The sequence below is a fragment of the Chelonia mydas genome, chromosome 18 (genome assembly GCF_015237465.2).
Source record: "Chelonia mydas isolate rCheMyd1 chromosome 18, rCheMyd1.pri.v2, whole genome shotgun sequence".
NCBI lineage: Eukaryota > Metazoa > Chordata > Testudines > Cheloniidae > Chelonia > Chelonia mydas.
This window is the reverse complement of record NC_051258.2, coordinates 16,342,404-16,361,161: the sequence shown is the minus strand read 5'-3', so window position 1 is coordinate 16,361,161 and position 18,758 is coordinate 16,342,404. Positions and strand designations below refer to the sequence as shown.

The 18,758-nt window shown below is 47.4% G+C and overlaps 3 protein-coding genes across 5 annotated transcripts in view; 1 reads left to right on the top strand and 2 right to left on the bottom strand.

The window, feature by feature from the left end:
• ATAD3A (ATPase family AAA domain containing 3A) overlaps positions 1 to 1,512 on the bottom strand; it is a 65,882-nt gene extending 64,370 nt beyond the window's left edge. Inside the window, exon 1 of the mRNA XM_037881106.2 lies at positions 1,227 to 1,512. Within this exon, the coding sequence (XP_037737034.1) occupies positions 1,227 to 1,446 (220 nt within the window). The 5' untranslated portion in view covers positions 1,447 to 1,512. The remainder of the gene's footprint in view (positions 1 to 1,226) is intronic.
• Positions 1,513 to 1,762: 250 nt separating this feature from the next.
• Positions 1,763 to 11,536, top strand: LOC102939399. Of its 3 annotated transcripts, none has more exons than XM_037881320.2 (5): positions 1,763 to 1,918; positions 4,668 to 4,801; positions 5,899 to 6,772; positions 8,751 to 8,924; positions 10,129 to 11,536. In XM_037881320.2, exons 1-5 carry the CDS (start codon positions 1,872 to 1,874, stop codon positions 10,292 to 10,294), a joined length of 1,395 nt encoding a protein of 464 aa, XP_037737248.1. In that variant the 5' UTR covers positions 1,763 to 1,871; the 3' UTR covers positions 10,295 to 11,536. The 3 variants fall into 3 exon arrangements, with proteins under 3 accessions (XP_037737248.1, XP_037737249.1, XP_037737250.1); XM_037881321.2 differs by lacking the exon at positions 1,763 to 1,918 and adding an exon at positions 2,009 to 3,749; XM_037881322.2 differs by lacking the exon at positions 1,763 to 1,918 and adding an exon at positions 2,771 to 2,810.
• Positions 11,537 to 16,024: 4,488 nt separating this feature from the next.
• VWA1 (von Willebrand factor A domain containing 1) overlaps positions 16,025 to 18,758 on the bottom strand; it is a 29,895-nt gene continuing 27,161 nt past the window's right edge. Inside the window, exon 6 of the mRNA XM_027832342.3 lies at positions 16,025 to 18,324. Within this exon, the coding sequence (XP_027688143.2) occupies positions 18,284 to 18,324 (41 nt within the window). The 3' untranslated portion in view covers positions 16,025 to 18,283. The remainder of the gene's footprint in view (positions 18,325 to 18,758) is intronic.

Sequence of the window (18,758 nt, the reverse complement as noted above, 5' to 3'; positions counted from 1 at the left end):
TACGAGGACCACAAGTCAAAAGGGCATTGAGCGAGTGATTGCTTGGTGTAACCATGCGCAAGAGCTGCCTGAAAGCAGCTGCCAACTCCAACTATTTCCCCTATGTTTAAAGAAACAACACAGTGTTGAAGGCATTAGAGAAAGATGTTTCGTGTGTTATGTTCCAAAAATTTGTTGCGCCCCCCGCACTTCTGGCCAGGAACCTTCATCATCACCCTCAAATGCTCCCAACTCTTACAGTAAGGAAGATCAAAAACATTCCATGGCTATTTTATTCCTCAAAAAGGAGTATTTCAGGGCTCAAAACTGTGTGCGTTATAATTTGTTAATTTACACTTTATCATAATGAGGTGCTGAACCAAACGCATGAATGGAAATGGGGAGGGGGACCTGCTCACAGGACAAAGAGTCTGCCACTTCTAGGTCATAGATCTGAACCTGATGCAGGCCAGAGGTTGCACAAGCTTATTAGCAAAAAGAAAAGGAGGACTTGTGGCACCTTAGAGACTAACCAATTTATATGAGCATAAGCTTTCGTGAGCTACAGCTCACTTCATGGGACGCATTCAGTGCATCCGATGAAGTGAGCTGTAGCTCACGAAAGCTTATGCTCAGATAAATTGGTTACTCTCTAAGGTGCCACAAGTCCTCCTGTTCTTTCTGCGAATACAGACTAACACGGCTGCTCCTCTGAAACAAGGTTATTAGTAGCTGATGGCGGCTGGCCAGCCCGTGTGGATTCAGTCGGTGGGGGGCTCAGCCCAGGTTTTAACAAAGCAGCTTCCATCAGCAGAACGATCATTACCACCGCCCGTCTCCGCAGAAGCGCGAAGAACGGAGAGTCGCAGAGGCAAAGCGCCTTTCCCGGCGCAGACGAAGTCTCTCCAGAGCAAGGCAGAGGCACTCGAACGGAGCAACCTCACCACCAGACTCGGAGTCCCCGGAGCTGCGATTTCAGGCTCTCGGCAGCGGCGCCCGGCCCGGCCCGGCCCAGCCCGGCCCTCCCCACGCTGGCCGGGATCCCCCAGCCACGTGCCCTCCCCCACGGCCTGCCGCGCAGCCCCCACCGGCCGGGCCATGGGGCACTCGCCCCGGCAACGGAGCAGCCCCTCCCGCCGCGGCTGCGGGCCCCCCCCAGCCCCGAGCAGCCCCCCGGCCCCCCCCAGCCCCGAGCAGCCCCCCGGCCCCCCCCAGCCCCGAGCAGCCCCCCGGCCCCCCCCACTCACGGGAGGCCTCCAGCTCCCGGGCCGCCTTGGCCGCCCGCTCCAGCCCGGTGGGGTCAAAGTTGCTCCATTTGTCCTTGGGCGTGTTCCGGTCCCCGGCTCCGTCCCCCGCTGCGGGGCCCCCGGCGGAGGGAGGGGGCGGCAGGGCCAGGCCGGCCCCGCCCGGGCCTGCGTCCCCCGCCACGGGGGGAGACCCCCGGTTGAGGCCGAACAGCCACGACATGGTGCCCGCGCCGCCACCGGAGACCAGCCACACGCGGAGCGGCCGCCGCTTCCGCCGCGCAGGCGCGGCCCCGCCCTCCCTACGCCCATTGGAGCCGACAGGCCGGGCATCACCAGCGCGTGAAACTTCTCGGGAGTTCTGATTGGTGGTGCTGGGAATGCCGTCCACACGTCCCGCAGAGAGGCACGCCCTAGGTCACGTGAGGCCTTTCCCTACTTCCGATTGGTTCGATTCTGGAGTGGGACTCGAGGAGCCGGCTCGGAAGAGTAATCCGATTGGTTATCGGGACCGCTGAGGGGGCGGGACTTCGAGGTCAGGAGGGGAGAGGAGAAGGGGCGAACGGAAAGGCAGCGGGGCGGCGCTTCCGCCTAGCAACGAGAGTGTTGGGGGCGTCGCTAAGGAGGGGGAAGCTGCCGGTGCTGGACATGGCGGAGCGAGGGCTGCGGGTGCGGGGCCGCGGAGCCCGGATCAGGTGCGGGGCGGGGCGGAGTGACTCCCCCCTGGGGGACGGGCGGCAGGAGCCACCAGGGCGTGGTCCCCTTGGAGGAACCCCAGGGGTGTGACCCCCTGCGGCGGGAGGAGGAGGAAGGAGCCCGGGGGGAGTGTTACCCACCCCGCAGGAGCGGGTGGGAACCCCCAAGGGGTGATCCCGGGGGGAGGAACCCCGCGGGGGGCGGTCCCTGGGTAAGTGCATCAGGGGGTCGCCGTGTTAGTCTGGATCCGTAAACGCGGCAGAGAGGCCTGGGGCACCTTCTAGACTCACCGGGGTGCTGGAGCGTGAGCTTTCCGGGGTGACTCCCCGCTTCCTCGGCGGCACGTAGTGGAAATTTCCAGAGGCAGGTATACATATGCAAGCCAGAATCAGGCTGGGGATAAGGAGGTTAGTGCAATCAGGGAGGATGAGGCCCTCTTCGAGCAGATGAGGTGTGAACGCCAAGGGAGGAGAAACGGCTTTTGTGGTTGGCGAGCCAGTCACAGTCTTTGCTTCGTCCTGAGCTGAGGGGGTCAGATTTGCAAATGAACTGAAGCTCTGCAGTTTCTCTTTGAAGTCTGGTCCTGAAGTTTTTTTTGCTGCGGGATGGCTGCCTTTACATCTGCTCCTGTGTGTCCAGGGAGGTTGAAGTGTTCCCCTACAGGTTTTTATATATAGCCATTCCTAATATCTGATTTGTGTCCATTTATCCTTTTACGTAGGGACTGTCCAGTTTGGCCGATGTACATAGCAGAGGGGCATTGCTGGCACAAGATGGCGTAGATTACATTGGTGGACGTGCCCGTGAATGAACCGGTGACGGTGTGGCTGATCTGGTTAGGTCCTGTGATGGTGTCGCTGGTGTAGATATGTGGGCAGAGATGGCATCGAGGTTTGTTGCATGGATTGGTTCCTGAGTTAGAGATACTATGGTGTGGTGTGTAGTTGCTGGTGAGAATATGCTTCAGGTTGTCTGTGGGTGAGGACTAGCCTGCCTCCCAAGGGCTGTGAAAGTGAGGGATCATTGTCCAGGATGGGTTGTAGATCACTAATGATGCGTTGGAGGGGTTTTAGCTGAGGACTGTATGTGATGGCGAGTGGAGTTCTGTTGGTTTCTTTCTTGGGCTTGTCTTGCAGCAGGAGGCTTCTGGTTACACATCTGGCTCTGTTGATCTGTTTCCTTATTTCCTCGTGTGGGTATTGTAGTTTTGAGAATGCTTGGTGAAGATCTGGTAGGTGCTGGCCTCTGTCTGAGGGGTTGGAGCAAATGCGGTTGTACCTCAGCGCTTGGCTGTAGACAATAGAGCGTGTGGTGTGTCTGGGGTGGAAGCTGGAGGCCACCCCCTGGGTGATATGGACCTCCCAAAGAAAGGGGACATGAACCCCGGGAGCGCTTCCAGGAGACAAGGGGGTATCAGCCCCCATGGAATGACCCCCACAGGGGTGGGGATATGAACCCCCAATTGAAATGCGCAAAGTGCGAGCCCCAGGGCGCTCCTGCTTTATTATAATACTTTGCCCTTCTCTAGCTCCTTCTAACCAAGGGCTCAGCCCACATTAATGAGCTCACACCCATCACCGTGAGGTAGGGGAAAGTACAAGGCCTAGGTACAGCTGACAAAGCTAGTGCAGAGAGGAAAGGTGATTTGGCCAAGATCCCACAGCAGCTTAGTGGCATGGCAGGTATTGAATCTAGGAGTCTGGGTTTCCCACCCTTGGCTTTGAGTCTTACACACATTATACTGTAGAAATGGGCGGATTAACTTTTTCATTAATTCCTCAAAAGTGTGAATATGGTAATTGACCTGGCAGTGATTGTTTCCAGCAACAGGTAAGCAGCATTGCTTCCCAACAAAAGACAGCAGAGAATGTAAAATTAATTTACTGTGAAATAGAGTCAACCTCTTGTAAAAACAAATAAATAGTTCTGCAGAATTTCTGTTCATTTATGACAGCAAAAATAAGGTAAAGAGAAAGATAATTTAGTAATGATCAGGGTTCCTTCCAGTGTCTGGAATCCAGCCAGCTAGACCAATGGTGCGTTAACTCCCATGTCCCAGTTCCTGCAGCACTGGAAAAGACAGCTAAGATCTAGTGACCAAAGGGAAAGTTTCAGAGGAATGAAAAAATCCCTACCAAAGCACCTGCTGATCAGCTCATACCTGTAAGCTTGAGGCTTGAAAGTCTTTACAATATTTATTTTAGCTTGTATCACTAGAGGTGCTATTCCTGTTTATGCGCACTTTAACAACACTTTTTAAAAGGTGTCCTGGGTAAAACAGCAGAAATGATAATTGAATGTCACAGATCAAAACTAGCAGCCTTTGGAATGAGTGAAAGTATTTACAGAGTATAGAAACTAAGACAATGAAGGAAAACAACCAGTCTATGTTCAGAGTGATCTGGAGTCTGCTCTCCGATAACCAGCTTTTCATCATTTCAACTCCATTGACTTAAATTAAGTTCCTAGTAATTTACATTGGTATAAAGGAGAGGAAGCAATTCAAGTCTGTTTCTGTCTTTCGATTTCCACAATAACCACCTACTTCAGAGGAGAGATACCACTGGAGGCTGCCATTGTCAGAGCCTGTGTTAGACGTAGTTCACATCTGAATATAGACTATTATGCATATTTAGACTAAAGTGGACACTTCCCACCAGTTTCAAGAGTAACACAAACATACACACAACCTGTTATTAAATTTAATACAAACACTCAACACTAAAATGTTTTGTTTTTTCTTTAAAGAGAGAAGCCAAACAAATTCCTTAGCAGCACCCAGAAAACTACTACAACTCACCATCTGAGCCTCAAAGGACCGGAAAAGAACCAGACACTGCACAGCAACTGGGAAGGAACTTCATTATTTAAAAAACAAATTGGTAGGATATAATATAAATCCTGATAAAGTCACCGCTTTGATAGTGGATGCTCTCTTTTTACATAGTATATCTTATCATCTGGAAAAGACTGTGGGCCCTATTCAGGTTTCAAGTTAGTGTAAATCAGGAATAAGTGCAATGGAGCCAATCAGTGTGAATGACATCAGGATAAGGACCACTTTATTTAAGCTATAGAAGACCGATGTTCAAAGGATCATATTTGTGTGTATTTATCTTAAACATACAGAATATAGATCTTTTAAATCCAAAATGAAAGCAAATATATTTTACCAAAGGATTTAAAAATTGCATGAAGTGTTAACTCTCTTAATGTTGCCTGTATTTTGCATCTAGGAGAATGGTGGTGGTTGTTTTGTTTTGTTTTTAAAATAGGAAGGAGGGGTGTGGATAGTGGTCTAAACATCAGAACTGACGAACCTAGATTCTCTAGGGCAGACTCAAACTTGGCTATATTTAATCGGTGCTGTATGTATATAGGACCTGATCCTGCAAATACTTACTACTGGACCTAGTGCGTGCTACTATAAGTACTCCTGTGGAGACTGTGGCACCACTCACAGTAGTAAACGTTACAGTCAGTAGTTAGCGTTTGCAGGATTTGTCTGATAGCATATGAAGTACTTTGAGATCCTTTGGAACGCAAATCCCTAAGAGGTGTAAAATTATTGGGCCATATTCTCTGCTACTGTTTTTATGAAAGATTGTGCTTTAAAATGAGAATAATCCCAAACTACCAATAGTTAGCCTCAAACTGACTACATCTCATCCAGATTTTTCTAGGGTCAGTTCTCAGACGTCCAATACTTATCCCTGACTGCCTTATTTATAACACATTGTATAACATCCACCCCTTAAGGGTAGAGCTGTGTGCCACAATACGTATAACATACAGAATAATTCTTCTATCCCTGTGGGGCTGTGAAGCTTAGTTTATAAAGTGCAGCGAGATCCTTTGACAGAAGTACCTATACTATGTTATTTCTGCACTGTGCTAACAATAGCTACTGATAATGTAGAGCAGTCTACAAGTATAATTAATAGCATTTCCTAAATAAATGCATTTTTTCCCCACCTAGAAACTAGCTTATCTCCATATATAGAGGAGAGTCCCAGCATTGATGACTTAGAAGAAAGTTTGCGGAAACTTAAAGTTCAGGTGGACAGTTTGGCCTCAAGTCTGAGTTTTGACCCTCATCAAGATTATGCCATAGATTCTGGCACTACAGTCAACTCGAGCACTTTTAATTCTACGTGGCCAAGATTTCATAATGGGACCTGTGCAGAGGCAGACACTGGAGATTCACCAAAGCAATCTGCAGAGTCAGAGTGGTTTCTGAACCCAAGACATCTAGTCAAACCATTGGGAGAGTATCCAGCACTAACAAGCTTAGGCCTTCCTACATTCTCCACATCACCCATCAACCGTGTTCCAGGGCTCCTGGGGAGTGAGATTGCAAGTAGGAACTATGTGCCATCACTGGATCTTGCACATACAGAGTCTTTCCCAGTGAAGCTTGCTGCTCCTCATGTGATTGGAGTCAGGTCATTGTTGCCCCCTAAAATCCCGGTGCAGGATCGCTCTCCTGAAAGGTCCCTCTCCCTTGATCGTTCTGGGACCAACCGATCCCGTTCATTCTCTCCGGCTCCCAAAAGAAGCCGGTGGCTAAGATCTCGCTCACAGTCACCTAGACCCATCTGGAGACCAAATTCTGCTAAGGCAAATGCCTGTGCCCAGCCTCCACCGCACTTTGGCAGGTCCAGGTCCAGCAGAAAGAAAACGGCTTCAACCAGACAATCACGATCCAGAATATACAAACCAGGAGCCCTGGCTGCCAGGTCCTGTACTCCAGCCAGGATGAATACAAGGGGAACACTGAGCTATTCTTGGAGCCCTTACAGTCTGCCCTCCACCACTGTATCCTCACCAACAGCTCAGGAGATTAATGAACGGTAAGAAAAGGCTTGTGCGGAGATTCAAACTTTCCAGGAGTTCTTCCTGTCAGTGTGAGTCCAGACCATGTTACTAGATAACTATCAGATGTAACTTTGGACCACATTCCACACTGGTTTGTCCAAACAGTGTAACACACACAAAAAGTACATTATATTCCCAGGCTACATTGTAATTTGGTTTTTAATTTGTTACCTTAGGGCTTGATCCAAAGCCACTGGGAGTCTTTCCATTTGATTTAAAATGGATTTTGGATCAGTCCCAGGAGAACGTGGTTTAAAACCAACCAACCAATCCGAAGTCAGAATTTTACCGTAGCTTTTAATGTAACATCACCTCTGTAGCCTTTTTTATTAAAGTGAATTTAGTAATGTTGTATTACACCATCCTGGGTTCAGCTGTGGTGGCTACAGTTTCAAGCTCAAAAGAGCGAAAGTCACCTCTGCTACTTGCTTCAGATTTAGAGCCTCTATGTACACCTAAAGACCCAGGATAGTGACCACACAGACATTCACAAGTACAAGGGCTAGTCTGTTTTACAAGTTTTATTATAGTTACAGTTAAAGTTATGATTACCCATGTATATAAAATTCTATAAAGACCTATGCACAAGTTAGAAATATCGTCATACTCCTATTTTTAGGGTCTGATGGATGTCTTGCCAATTGATCATCAGAGGGATGGTTCCTGCTGGAGTTTTCCTGTAGGGAACTCTTTTTACCCAGTCTGGGAGCCCTCTTTCATCTTGTGATTCTGACTACACTTACACTCCGCATATATGGATGAAGGTGTCCATCCTCTTTTTTCCTTATTTGTATTGTGTCCCCCAAGAATATTGGGGTATCCCATTTTTCATAGGTTGTTTGTAGTTCCTTTATTCCCATTAGCATTGATGCACATAGTGCAAGCTTTGGTAAGGGCCTGTGTTAGAAAAATCTGACTACCAGGTATCTTGTAGTCAGAACTTACTCTTCAGGTTAATTATTCACAATACCACCCACTGGTACATCTTTTCCCATAATCTTGTGGCATAAGTAAGTGACCAAAAAATAACCCTATATCAAGCATTTTTTAAGCCTGTGACCTAGTATGGCTAAGTATGACATCTTCCAGACCTCAGGTTGTGGGCCTTGCATGTCAGCCCTGCTTACTTCACTACCTAATGCATACTTCTCACTTCTTCTAAATACTGATCAATCTTATATTTCTAGAATGCTACAACGTAAATCTTTTTAGCACAGAATGATTATGTATGACATAACATGTTAATCATAACATCACACAACACGCAAGTCATGAATGATAAAATGAACCAATTGGCCATACCATTCATGTGATGCTGTCACCAGTGTCACTGGAGGTGCTAATTATTGTTTTAAGAGAAGCGGTTAGTGGAGGATTACCTATGTTATAAGCAGTCGTTCTCATCATGTCTTGTGCTTTAGAGCTGTATTAGTACATAAAAACCCTATGGTGTGTGTGAGTCAAGCTTGCTTTATACATAAGAGACTTACACAAAACCCTGGAAATGAGAAGTTAAAGCTTCTAACATGACATTTTTTACTTCTTTACTCAGAGACACACCTCTCTGCTAGAACAAACAGCATAAAACATGACACACCTTTAACTCTGTCCCAGTAGGGATGTCAGTCTTCCAGCACTCCCTTCCTCAAACTCCGCATCACCATAAACAGCCGGATGTCCCCTAATCCTTTATCTGGAAAATCACACATGTTTGGGGGTAGGGGGAGCTGGAACGGTCTAGTGATTTTTTGGATGCCCAGCTTGAGCCACCTTAAAGGGGCCAGATCTTCAGAAAATATTGAGCACCTGCCCTTTGAAAATCCATTTGGGCACTCAACAATTGTAGCAACTAAAGTCACTAGTCACTTTGGGCCACAGTTTGTGAAATGCTTTGAATTCCCCAGCTAAGAGATGTTATAGAAATGCAAGGGCTTGTTCTTGTTGATCGATCAGGTTTCTGCAGACTCTTGCAGAAGGTGCTGTTGGGAGGTCCCTGATAGAAGTGTCCCCGTATCAGAAGGAGCTGGCTCGTCTCAGGCTGGAGCGCCTGCGTGTGGAGGAGGAATGGTTATTAGAACTAAAGAGGCAGCAAGAATTGGAGCGAACTCGGGGTCCAAAACCAAAGTGGTAAGTGCAAATCCTCAACCTTGTGGGTAGCTCAAGTGGCCAGGCTGCACGCTGGGTTTCTCCAAAGGAGAAAGGGTGCTTGGACCCAGGTCAGCTTAAAACTCCTTGGCTGCAACCTCACATATAATCTGGTGGGGAAATAACTTCACAATTCACTATAATGCTTCCAAAATACTTCACTCTGTTATCTAAAACCAAGCCAATCGCCTCAGGGCTAAGGTTTCAAACCTTGACCTCTGCAGGGCCCAGTATTGTGAGCCAAAATGGATCTGTGCATGCATGCACATTTTGTGGGTGCAGTTTGGTGCCGGGTTCTGAAAATGTAGGAGCAGCTATTGAACCAGCAGAGGGAGCACAAGCTAACTAACAAACCTGTGAATCTGAAGCATTGATGATGCTAACAGTCATGGAGTAGCCATCTCCTCCTCTGCTCTGTGAGAAATGGCAGGGGGTGCTCATGGGAGGAGGAAATCGGTATCTGCTAAAGAGTAAAGTCCAATCTTGGTGTCTGTAAAGCAGGAGAGAGTGTATTGTTGTTTTTAACATAAGGGGAAGTACTCCAGGATCTCAGCCATGAGGGTCTTATAAGTACCTGGATAGATAGTGGGAGATTTATTATTGTGCCTTTTAGAGTTTCCCAGAGTGAGGGTCACTTGGTCCTGCATGTCAGTTAGTGACTTGTGTCCTGTCTCCCATGAGGGTTCTATAACATCCTTCTAAATTGGGCCCCGCCCAAGGCAGGGTTGTAGCACATTGAGGCTGCCTGTAGACTTAATGAACTTCCTTTAATCCACTCTCATGTACGGTTCTGTCTGATCACCAGCTGGGATGATGCCACAGAGTACCCTGTGCATCACACCAGGGAGTCTTAGGGCATCCAGGAGAGAAAGGCAGGACGCTGGAGAGGCAAGATTCTCTGCACACAGATATTTGGGGTTGGAGTCAGATCTTTTTTTGGGTCCAGGCATTGGATAGGTTTGTGTGTTGGGCGGAGAGTCACCAATACAAAAGTAATGCTACTTTATCATGACTTCCACCCTGGCTCAGCTGAGATCGGAGCTTGGAAGATTTGGGGATAGAAAGGAGAGTCCAGAGGACGAGGCATATTTGGGAAAGAACCATTTATGTGGTGCCTGCCCCCCTGTGGCTTTTATTATTATTCCAGTCTCAGAGCCTGTCCAGTACTGCTGCTTCTCTTTTCTAGGTATGAGATGAAAAACTCCCAGTTTCATTATGAAGCCCACAAGAGTAACGAGTTGCTGAGGAACAGCCAGGACTTGCAGTCTGTATATAACTATAGGCAGGAACTGGCAGCAATGTCCAAGGAATTCCAACAGCATTTGAAACCTGCTCACCTGCACTCTCTCTAGTAATAACAAAAATGCATGGGAAGAGCTCTAACCAACCTGTGCTGGTAGGAGATGCAATCCGAGAGTCCAGCCTGTGAATTCTGGGAGGCCCATGTGCTGTGCGTAATGAAGAGGAAACAAGATGGTGGAGAGGGGAATTCTTTAGACCCAGTAGCCTATGGGCCAGTTCCACTCCAGTGCAACTTCACTGCCTTCAGCGCTGAAGTTGGCTTATTATCATAAATAATAACTGACTAAATCACTAATGCTATTATTCACCTCTGTACTAAGGGCCAGCAGAAAATCTATGTGCTGGCCTTCCGCACGGGGGGGAAATCTTACCCTATGAGGAATTATCCCGAATCAACTTACTTGCAGTATAAAAGAGCCTTTCACTGAAGTGGAGGGGAAAGGATTGAGGCAAGGGAAAAGTTAAGGGAACAAATCTATGGAAAGATTATAACGAGGACCACAGAAACAGCCCTAAAGCCCTAGTTGTCAGATCCTGCAGCTTGAGATGATGGGGGAAAAAAAAACTCCGAACACGGCATTGATTGGCTCGGACACATTGATAAATAGCATAATGGCATTTGTTCAGCCTTTCCACTGATGGTGGCCTCTCTTTTCAACACTTGCTTCCATCAAAGTGCAGTTTCAGAGCGACTCCTTGCTCTTTTTTGCAGTTTCCTTCATTCTTTCTTTAATCCCTTCTGTAATTAGCTGCTGGCTAGTGGAGCATTCCAAAAGCAGCAAGCTGCCCAGGTTCAGCTGCAAACAAAAGGTGCACTGGTTCCTGCAGCTACTTACAGATGTTCTCTGCTGCATGATCCCAAGGTGCAATGCAGGCAGTTCTGGAAGCCAAGACAATGGCAGGCTGGTAGGTTGGTTTGTTTTGGAGACTTTAGCCTGCAGTGTCCATTATTTCCACAGTTTACAAGCAAACAGCCTAGGGATGATCCATCTCTGTTCCCTAAACAATATAATTAATTCTACTTTAACAACTTTCTAGTTAACATTTTTAATTTTCCGACAGAGGCCTTAGAATATATTGATTGTTTTAATAAAACTCTGTTAACAGTGATCATTGCTAGCAATCACAGGGGGACATTAGTAGGCCTTGGTTTGGAGCACTTCAGCTATCCAGCACAGATAATCTATTTGCTACACTGAAGGCAAAATATTCTGAACTATTACAGAGGGGATCTGGGAATAGGGACTAATTTCACAAGCACAGAAGGACCCGAATAAAGAAGATAAATGTCATCACTCTCTCCCTAGCTCATTTTGGTCTGACATAAACAAATTGACTAGTCTGCTACTGGAGATATCAATGATTGCTATTATTGTTTACCTCTCCTGGGGAAGCGACTGTTTTAGCCTGCCAGTTGAACACTGGGAAAGTGACAGAACTATTGAGAATACTGTTACTTTGTTCAAATCCATTCCTGTTCATTTACAACTGCATTGATCTGCCCTGTACAGTACAGAAAGATACCATGTTAGGAAACAGATCACATCCCTTTTCCCAGTAGTACCCCTAGATAAACTGAAATGTTTCAAATTAAATTTACTTTTCATTGTTTATCCTGGATTAGTTTTTGCATTTCTGTGGGGGCATGAAGTGATCCATGTCAGTTTCACATTCTGCTTCTCCTGCATTAGCACAATGCTGCTGTGCTTGGTTGGTAAATATCACTGGGAGGTTGAAGTCTAAAAAAATAAAACTTAAACTGAACTAAAACTCCAAATAATCTCTCCCCATCCTCCACTAAATCCCCCCTCCTCCAAAACCTAAACACTGAGCCACGCTTCCTGACCCCCATAGCCTCTCAGAGCCAGCCACATGAGAAAGCAAACATCTTTACATGGGAGGCTGCATAGTCCAGTGGCTAGAACGCAGGACTGGGCATCAAGAGAGTTTGTTTCTTTTCCCAGGTCTGCCACTGACTGGCTGCGTGAGCATGGGTATGTCATTTTGCCTGTCTGAACCTCAGTTTCCTTATTTGTCAAATGTGGGTAATGATAGCATCATAGAATATCAGAGTTGGAAGGGACCTCAGGAGGTCATCTAGTCTAACCCCCTGCTCAGAGCAGGGCCAATCCCCAGTTTCTGCCCCAGATCCCTAAATGGCCTCCTCAAGGATTGAACTCACAACCCTGGGTTTAGCAGGCCAATGCTCAAACCACTGAGCTAGCCCTTCCCCCACAATACTTACCCTCCTTTGTAAAGTGCTTTGAGATCTGGATAAAGAGGACTATATAGGGCCTAGGGATTATTGCCACTTGGTTGGGCGATGGATTTGTCGCCTAGAATTTAAGCTATAGGGATTCATACTGTACATATGTAAGATTTTCTGACTTAAGAGATGGGTGAAATCTTGGCCCCAGTGAAGTGAGTGGCAAAACTCCCAGGACTTCAGTGAAGCCAGGGATTTCACCCTACGTTTTGGTAGCACGAGAAAATGATCATTGTTAGGGTATTCTCCATAGTACACATGGGTTAGAAAGAGTAGGCCAGTCTAGGTGCCTAACTAGGGATTTCGGAGCTTAAGTTTAGTTATCTGTGTTTGAAAATGTGGCTCATTACATCTTGGTTTGAAAGTGGTTCTCTCTCATCTTACTAGCTTGTAAGCCTGTTCTTCCCTTTCAAGTGATCATTGTTCTCTTGTGGGATGACTGTTTTGTAGAAATTCTGTATAAATGAGAAACGTGGATGATTAATAAAATATTGCAGATTCTACCTCATGAATAGCCAATATTCCAAGGGTCTGGATTTTGCTGATTCTTGAAAGATGAATGAAATGAGGCAGCAAACAGCCCAAGTGACAACCACTGGAATTTTTAAAAGAGTGTATGGGTCTAAGGTATTCCATTCCCATTGAATTTCCATGGAATATGGGTGCTTAAGTCCTTTTGACACCTTTGCAATCCCATCCAACATACAATTCTTTGGAAAAGAGAATATATGCAACATTTATGTATTGCACTAAACCACCGAACGTGCGGTTATGGTCACAAATGACCAGCAATAGTGACCCATTGTCTGCATTGGCTTTATACCTGTGCATCTCCAGCAGCTGCATTCACTCAGAGAATTTTGCCCTGTCTGTTCCAAATCCAAGCCAGAACTCAAAACCAAAATTTTCTTCCTACCCACACTGGAAACTGAATACATGTCCTGGGGGGAGGGGTGGGGGTGAAATCAAGTGGTGTCCTTTCTGCTTTGTACATAAAACCTGTGGCATCAGAAGAGGGATGGGTGGGCCTTTTTCAGGCAAGTGGTTGTGGATTATAAATTTACATGCAGCGTCACAAAGCGTACCATATTTACTCCTAGGGAAAATGCTGTTGCAATGTGCGTTGAACTAAAGAAGATTCTCTTCTCACATCTTCAGCTGAATCTCAGGCTGTCCTCCCAGGCTTTAGGAGATGAGCTGTTATCGATTTTCTCTTCTAGTTTTCCTATGCAGATGCTGCATTTGCATGGGATTGGTCCTCGGTCCATTTGAAGGCAATGCTCCCCCCAGTCATGCAGTTTGGGGGTGATGAAGGAGAGAAAGCTCCCCAAAGGCAGAGGCCAGTAAGTTAGGCAGCGCTCTCATTTTCAGGTCATCTGCAAATGTTTCTTACCTGCCGGTCTGGTTCCTCTGAAGATTTTAAAGGCTGGGATTTAATAACATCCTTCATGGCAGAATGCTGGAAGGAAACCATCCGTCCCCCTTTGGCTGTAGCACAGCCGGCCGCTCCCCCATCAGAGCATGCAGAAGCATTGGCTTCAGCAGCTGCGTATGGTAGGGACTCACGGTGCTCCAGGAGAAAGTACAAAGGGGAAAGAGGAGCCCTGAACAAACGGCATTGCTCTTGGGAGCCTTTCATCCCACACATTGTTGTCAGAGCACTTTCCTGGCAGGCTGAACGCTTCCCCCTGGCCTGTGGGAACTGGTCCAGCTTTTATACCGCATAGAACTATTTTCTTCTCCTGACCAATGACAACAAACCCTCCCTCCCGCAGTCCCTTACCCCACCCCTTCTTTCAATAAATGGGGGAAGGCACTGTAGCTCCATTGAAGTCAATAGAACAATGCTGATGGATGCCAGCTGAGTACCTGCTTCAGTAGCCCTCTGGGCGCCAGTAGCTCTGAGCAAACGGGACCTCCCTGCTGCTTGGAGACAATTGCTCAAGCACATAAGCCAGAGCGCAGCTTCCTTTTGAAGTATGCTTGAGCCTGGGATGTTGCAAGGAAAAGCTGCAAGAAGAATTCACCCCAGAGCAGCAGGGTTTGTTATGAGTTAAGAAAACAAAACCACCAGAGTTAAACTCTAGAGCTGGGGCCAAATACACTGGCTTTTCCTGCAGAGAACAGCTAAGAACATATCCCTGGGTAGACTGCGATGTTTCAGCTTGGAAAAGAGATGACTAAGGGGGGGGATATGATAGAGATCTATCAAGTCATGACTGGTGTGGAGAAAGTAAATAAGGAAGTGTTATTTACTCCTTCTCATAACACAAGAATTAGGGGGCACCCAATGAAATTAATAGGCAGCAGGTTTCAAACAAACCAAAGGAAGTATTTCTTCACACAACGCACAGTCAACCTGTGGAACTCTTTGCCAGAGGATGTTGTGAAGGCCAAGACTATAACAGGGTTCAAAAAAGAACTAGATACATCCATGAAGGATAGGTCTATTAATGGCTATTAGCCAGGATGGGCAGGGCTGGTGTCCCTAGCCGGTTTGCCAGAAGCTGGGAATGGGTGACAGGGGATGGATCACTTGATGATTCCCTGTTCTGTTCATTCCCTCTGGGGCACCTGGCAGTGGCCACTGTCGGAAGATGGGATTCTGGGCTAGATGAACCTTTGGTCTGACCCAGTATGGCCGTTCTTATGTTCTGGTAACAAGTGAACTAAACTGGAAGGTTTCACTCCCTTTCCAGGTGGAACAGCACATGACTGGCAGGCAATGTTCTGAAGAACCAGGAGGCCTCAACAAGAGGAGGCCGGGGAAGCACCCCACAAAAACGTAGGGGTTCCTGTAGCAGATCCCACCAGTTGTCCCAGCTGGTGCAGTCTGCAACACTGGCCAGCACCAGGTGCTTCAGAGAAAGGTGGAAGGACCCCAAAGTGTACACAGGGTACAGCACAGGAGTTAAATACATCCAAAGACATTACACAGGACGACGGTAGAAAGTTGCTTTATCTCCCACCTTTGTGGAATTGACAGAAACAGTCAACATTATTGTAAATCTTATCTAGGTATTTCTAACACGCCCATCCTTGTGGTATGTGTGTACCGTGCCAAAAATCCGGTTACTGAAACATTCAGCTTGGGAATATAAAACACACACAGATCAGACAAATGGCAAAATTAAGGAGCCAGATTCTCAGTTGGTGTAACTCCACTGATGTTATTTTGATTTACAGCAGCTGAGGATTTTACAGCAACATTAGCTTGGTTACATTGCATATCCGGCAGACGTATTTTAATATTACTTTTTATTCAGTCCAATACATACCTTAATCAGTGTATAGAAAGACGGTCTCCCTAGAACCGCAGATTTTGAGTATTTCCATCATAAGTTCTTGTCACAGCTACCTACCATGAAGGTGTATGTGAACAATTATATTGAGTCACTTATAATTAAAATGAATACCAAGTTTTCCACACATCCCCCTTATCGGAGAAAAAGTTACCTTTAACCTATTTGCCACCTTGTAAGCCAGCAGGAAAGAATCAGTCCAACTCGATAGATCTTGTATATTTAATTTACTGTCTTCAAAAGAACGCATTACAATAGAGGGAAGGCAATGTTAATGCATAGTAAGTTATGCTGGGGAGTTGCACAAAATTAAAAGATCTCCATCTTACAGCAAGAATGAACAAGATGCTTTTACATTTTACTGCATAAAAGATTCGGGAGGCTGTATCTTCCCCTTGATGCAAGTGTAACCTCAATGTTAGTCAATGACACACGCACCTGCCAAAGGAGAACACAGGCCCTGTAAGCTCCCCTGCTGGAGTCAATGGGTGACAGTCACCTCTGTGCAAAGGGCCCGCCCAAGGTCTCTGCCCCATGTAAGCCACCCAGTTGGAGTTCAACACATCGGGTCCAATCAAGTCAATGGCAAAACTCCCACTGACTCCGAAGGTGCAGAATCAGGCCCCTGAAGGGCTTGCAGGATCTATCACATGGCTTCCCAGACATACAGGACAGCTATTAAAATGCTTCACATGCAGGTTAAAAAAGCAATGAAGACCAAACAGCACAAGTGTTTCTAGGGGAATGCATGCACGTTGGCGCTGCGCCCTCAGGCACAGAGAAGAATACATCTCCTTCACACCCTACGCCCCGGCGGGTGGAACTGCACATCCAAAATGGCATTTTCACTAGGTACTAAAATGATCAGCAGCCTCACTTCCCCCTACACACCTTCCCACCCCGAAAAGGCAGCAGGACCAAACCTGGAGGGCGAGAAAACAGCTAAGCGGTGTTCCTCCCACAGCAATCTCCTTTTACATGCAGCGCAGGATTTGAGGCAGGGCAGCAGCTATTTGAAAAAGTTTTTGATGTGACTATAGTGGTGGGGAAAGGTTCCTGGAGACCGCGAACAGGAAGCGGCAGTGCGAGCTTCCCCTATATGGCCCTGCTGATGGGACTCAAACTCATTCAAACGGGACACGTCTAGGGGCGTGAGAGTAAATTAATCTCCCTGATCCAGGTCGTCCTGGATCTTCCACCTGCTGGGCCAAACTAGCACAAACTATGTTGCTGGCTTGGGGTGTATGTGTCTGTGTCTGTGAGAGAGAGAGAGAGAGAGAAACGGCCACCTCAGCTGGCCTTTCTGTGCCCACAACATGCTGCTTCTGATCCCAGCAGAAGGCAGAAAAGGGTATAATCTGGTACCTGTTTTGGTTGCTGGGGGGAGGGGAGAGCAGGATTTCCTGAAATCCCTTCATTTCTGAGCAGATGGCAGGGGGGGAATTTAATATCCATGGAAGTGAGAGACTGAAGCCGTGTTGATGGGGCAAGCCCTATACGTGCTTCCTTCACACAGTTCTGCCAATGCATGTCAACCTTGACCTGGAACAACCCTGCTGCTCCATTCCTGGGAATTAATCATGCAAAGACTGCCAGTCTTCGGAGAGAGACATAAATAAGGTCTGGACTGGTTGTGGTTATTAAATAACCCGGGGCGCTTTAGAAGAGTCAGGGAGTTAACCACTGTGTCCTCGCCAAACTCCAGATGGGGTCTCACATCTCTTCTCTCCTCTCCCCAAATGATCCTTCTAGCTGGATCGTCCCTGCATATTCTAAGCTCCTTTAAAGGCTCTGTCCCTTCCACATGAGAGGTGGCTGCATTTCAGGGACGGATGACCGGAGCACCGTTGGGATGCTCGCTGAACATCACGTTTGGATGGAAGGTGCTATTCATTCGGTGAATCTATTCTTTGCGGTCCTACCCTATTCCCTGTCACAAGACCTAGATCTGCCTCCCAAACCCTCTGATCTCACTGGACACAATTCACCCCTGGTCTAACTCCAACAGCTTCAGTGGAGTTATACACCAGGGACCAATTTGGCTCCCAGCCACTTGTGATCAATGCCAGGCCACTTATACTCTGCAAAAACCAAAACAAGACAGAAAATGAATAAAAAACAGGAAGCAAACGACGGTTCAGATTTCCCACTTTGTCTTTCCGTCGCTAATTTTTCAGGTGTAGGAACATACGAAAGGGTAACACAGAGGCTACCACAGTTTTTAACCTGCACCCATTGCATGGCTGGGATCCATCAGCCCGTCTGCTTGCTCCAGCCAGCCAAGCCATGTGATAAGCTGGGGGTCGCACTTTACAGTCTCAGGAGCCTGTGGGCTTGACAACAGCTAGGGGGAACCACACACCTCCAGGGGTAATGCAGGATGGGAGCTGATCTGTGAGGTTCCCCCCCCATTCACCCTTGTCCAATCCTTTCCCCTTGCTCTGTAGGGGAACAGCTCAGTCCAGTGTCCCTCACGCTCTCCGTCTGTGCTTGTATCCTTGTGTGGCTGTCGCTGGAAAAGGGCCAAAGGACAAATGGTCAGCTCTGCCCGTCTGACCCTCCGGGGAAATCTCAGAGAGCTCACCCCCCCACCCGAGACATAGCTCCACCATGGCTCCGGTTTTTACAGGGGGAGGGGGGGGAATATCTCATCTCCACCCTCCCCCTGGCCTAGGGTGCCCAGATGTTCCGATTTTATAGGGACAGTCCTGACAGTTGGGGCTTTGTCTTATATAGGCGCCTATTACCCCCCACCCCGTGTTCCAATTTTTCACCCTTGCTGTCTGGTCACCCTCTCTCTGGCCTTGCCTAGCCAGGCAGTGTCCAAGCTCTGACCTTTCCTCTCTGTCCACACAGGAAAACTCTTCCCCAGCCTGTCCCCTCCCCTCTCTCCACTACCGCAACCTCTTCCCCAACACGCCCCCTCCCCAGTCCATTCATACTCAG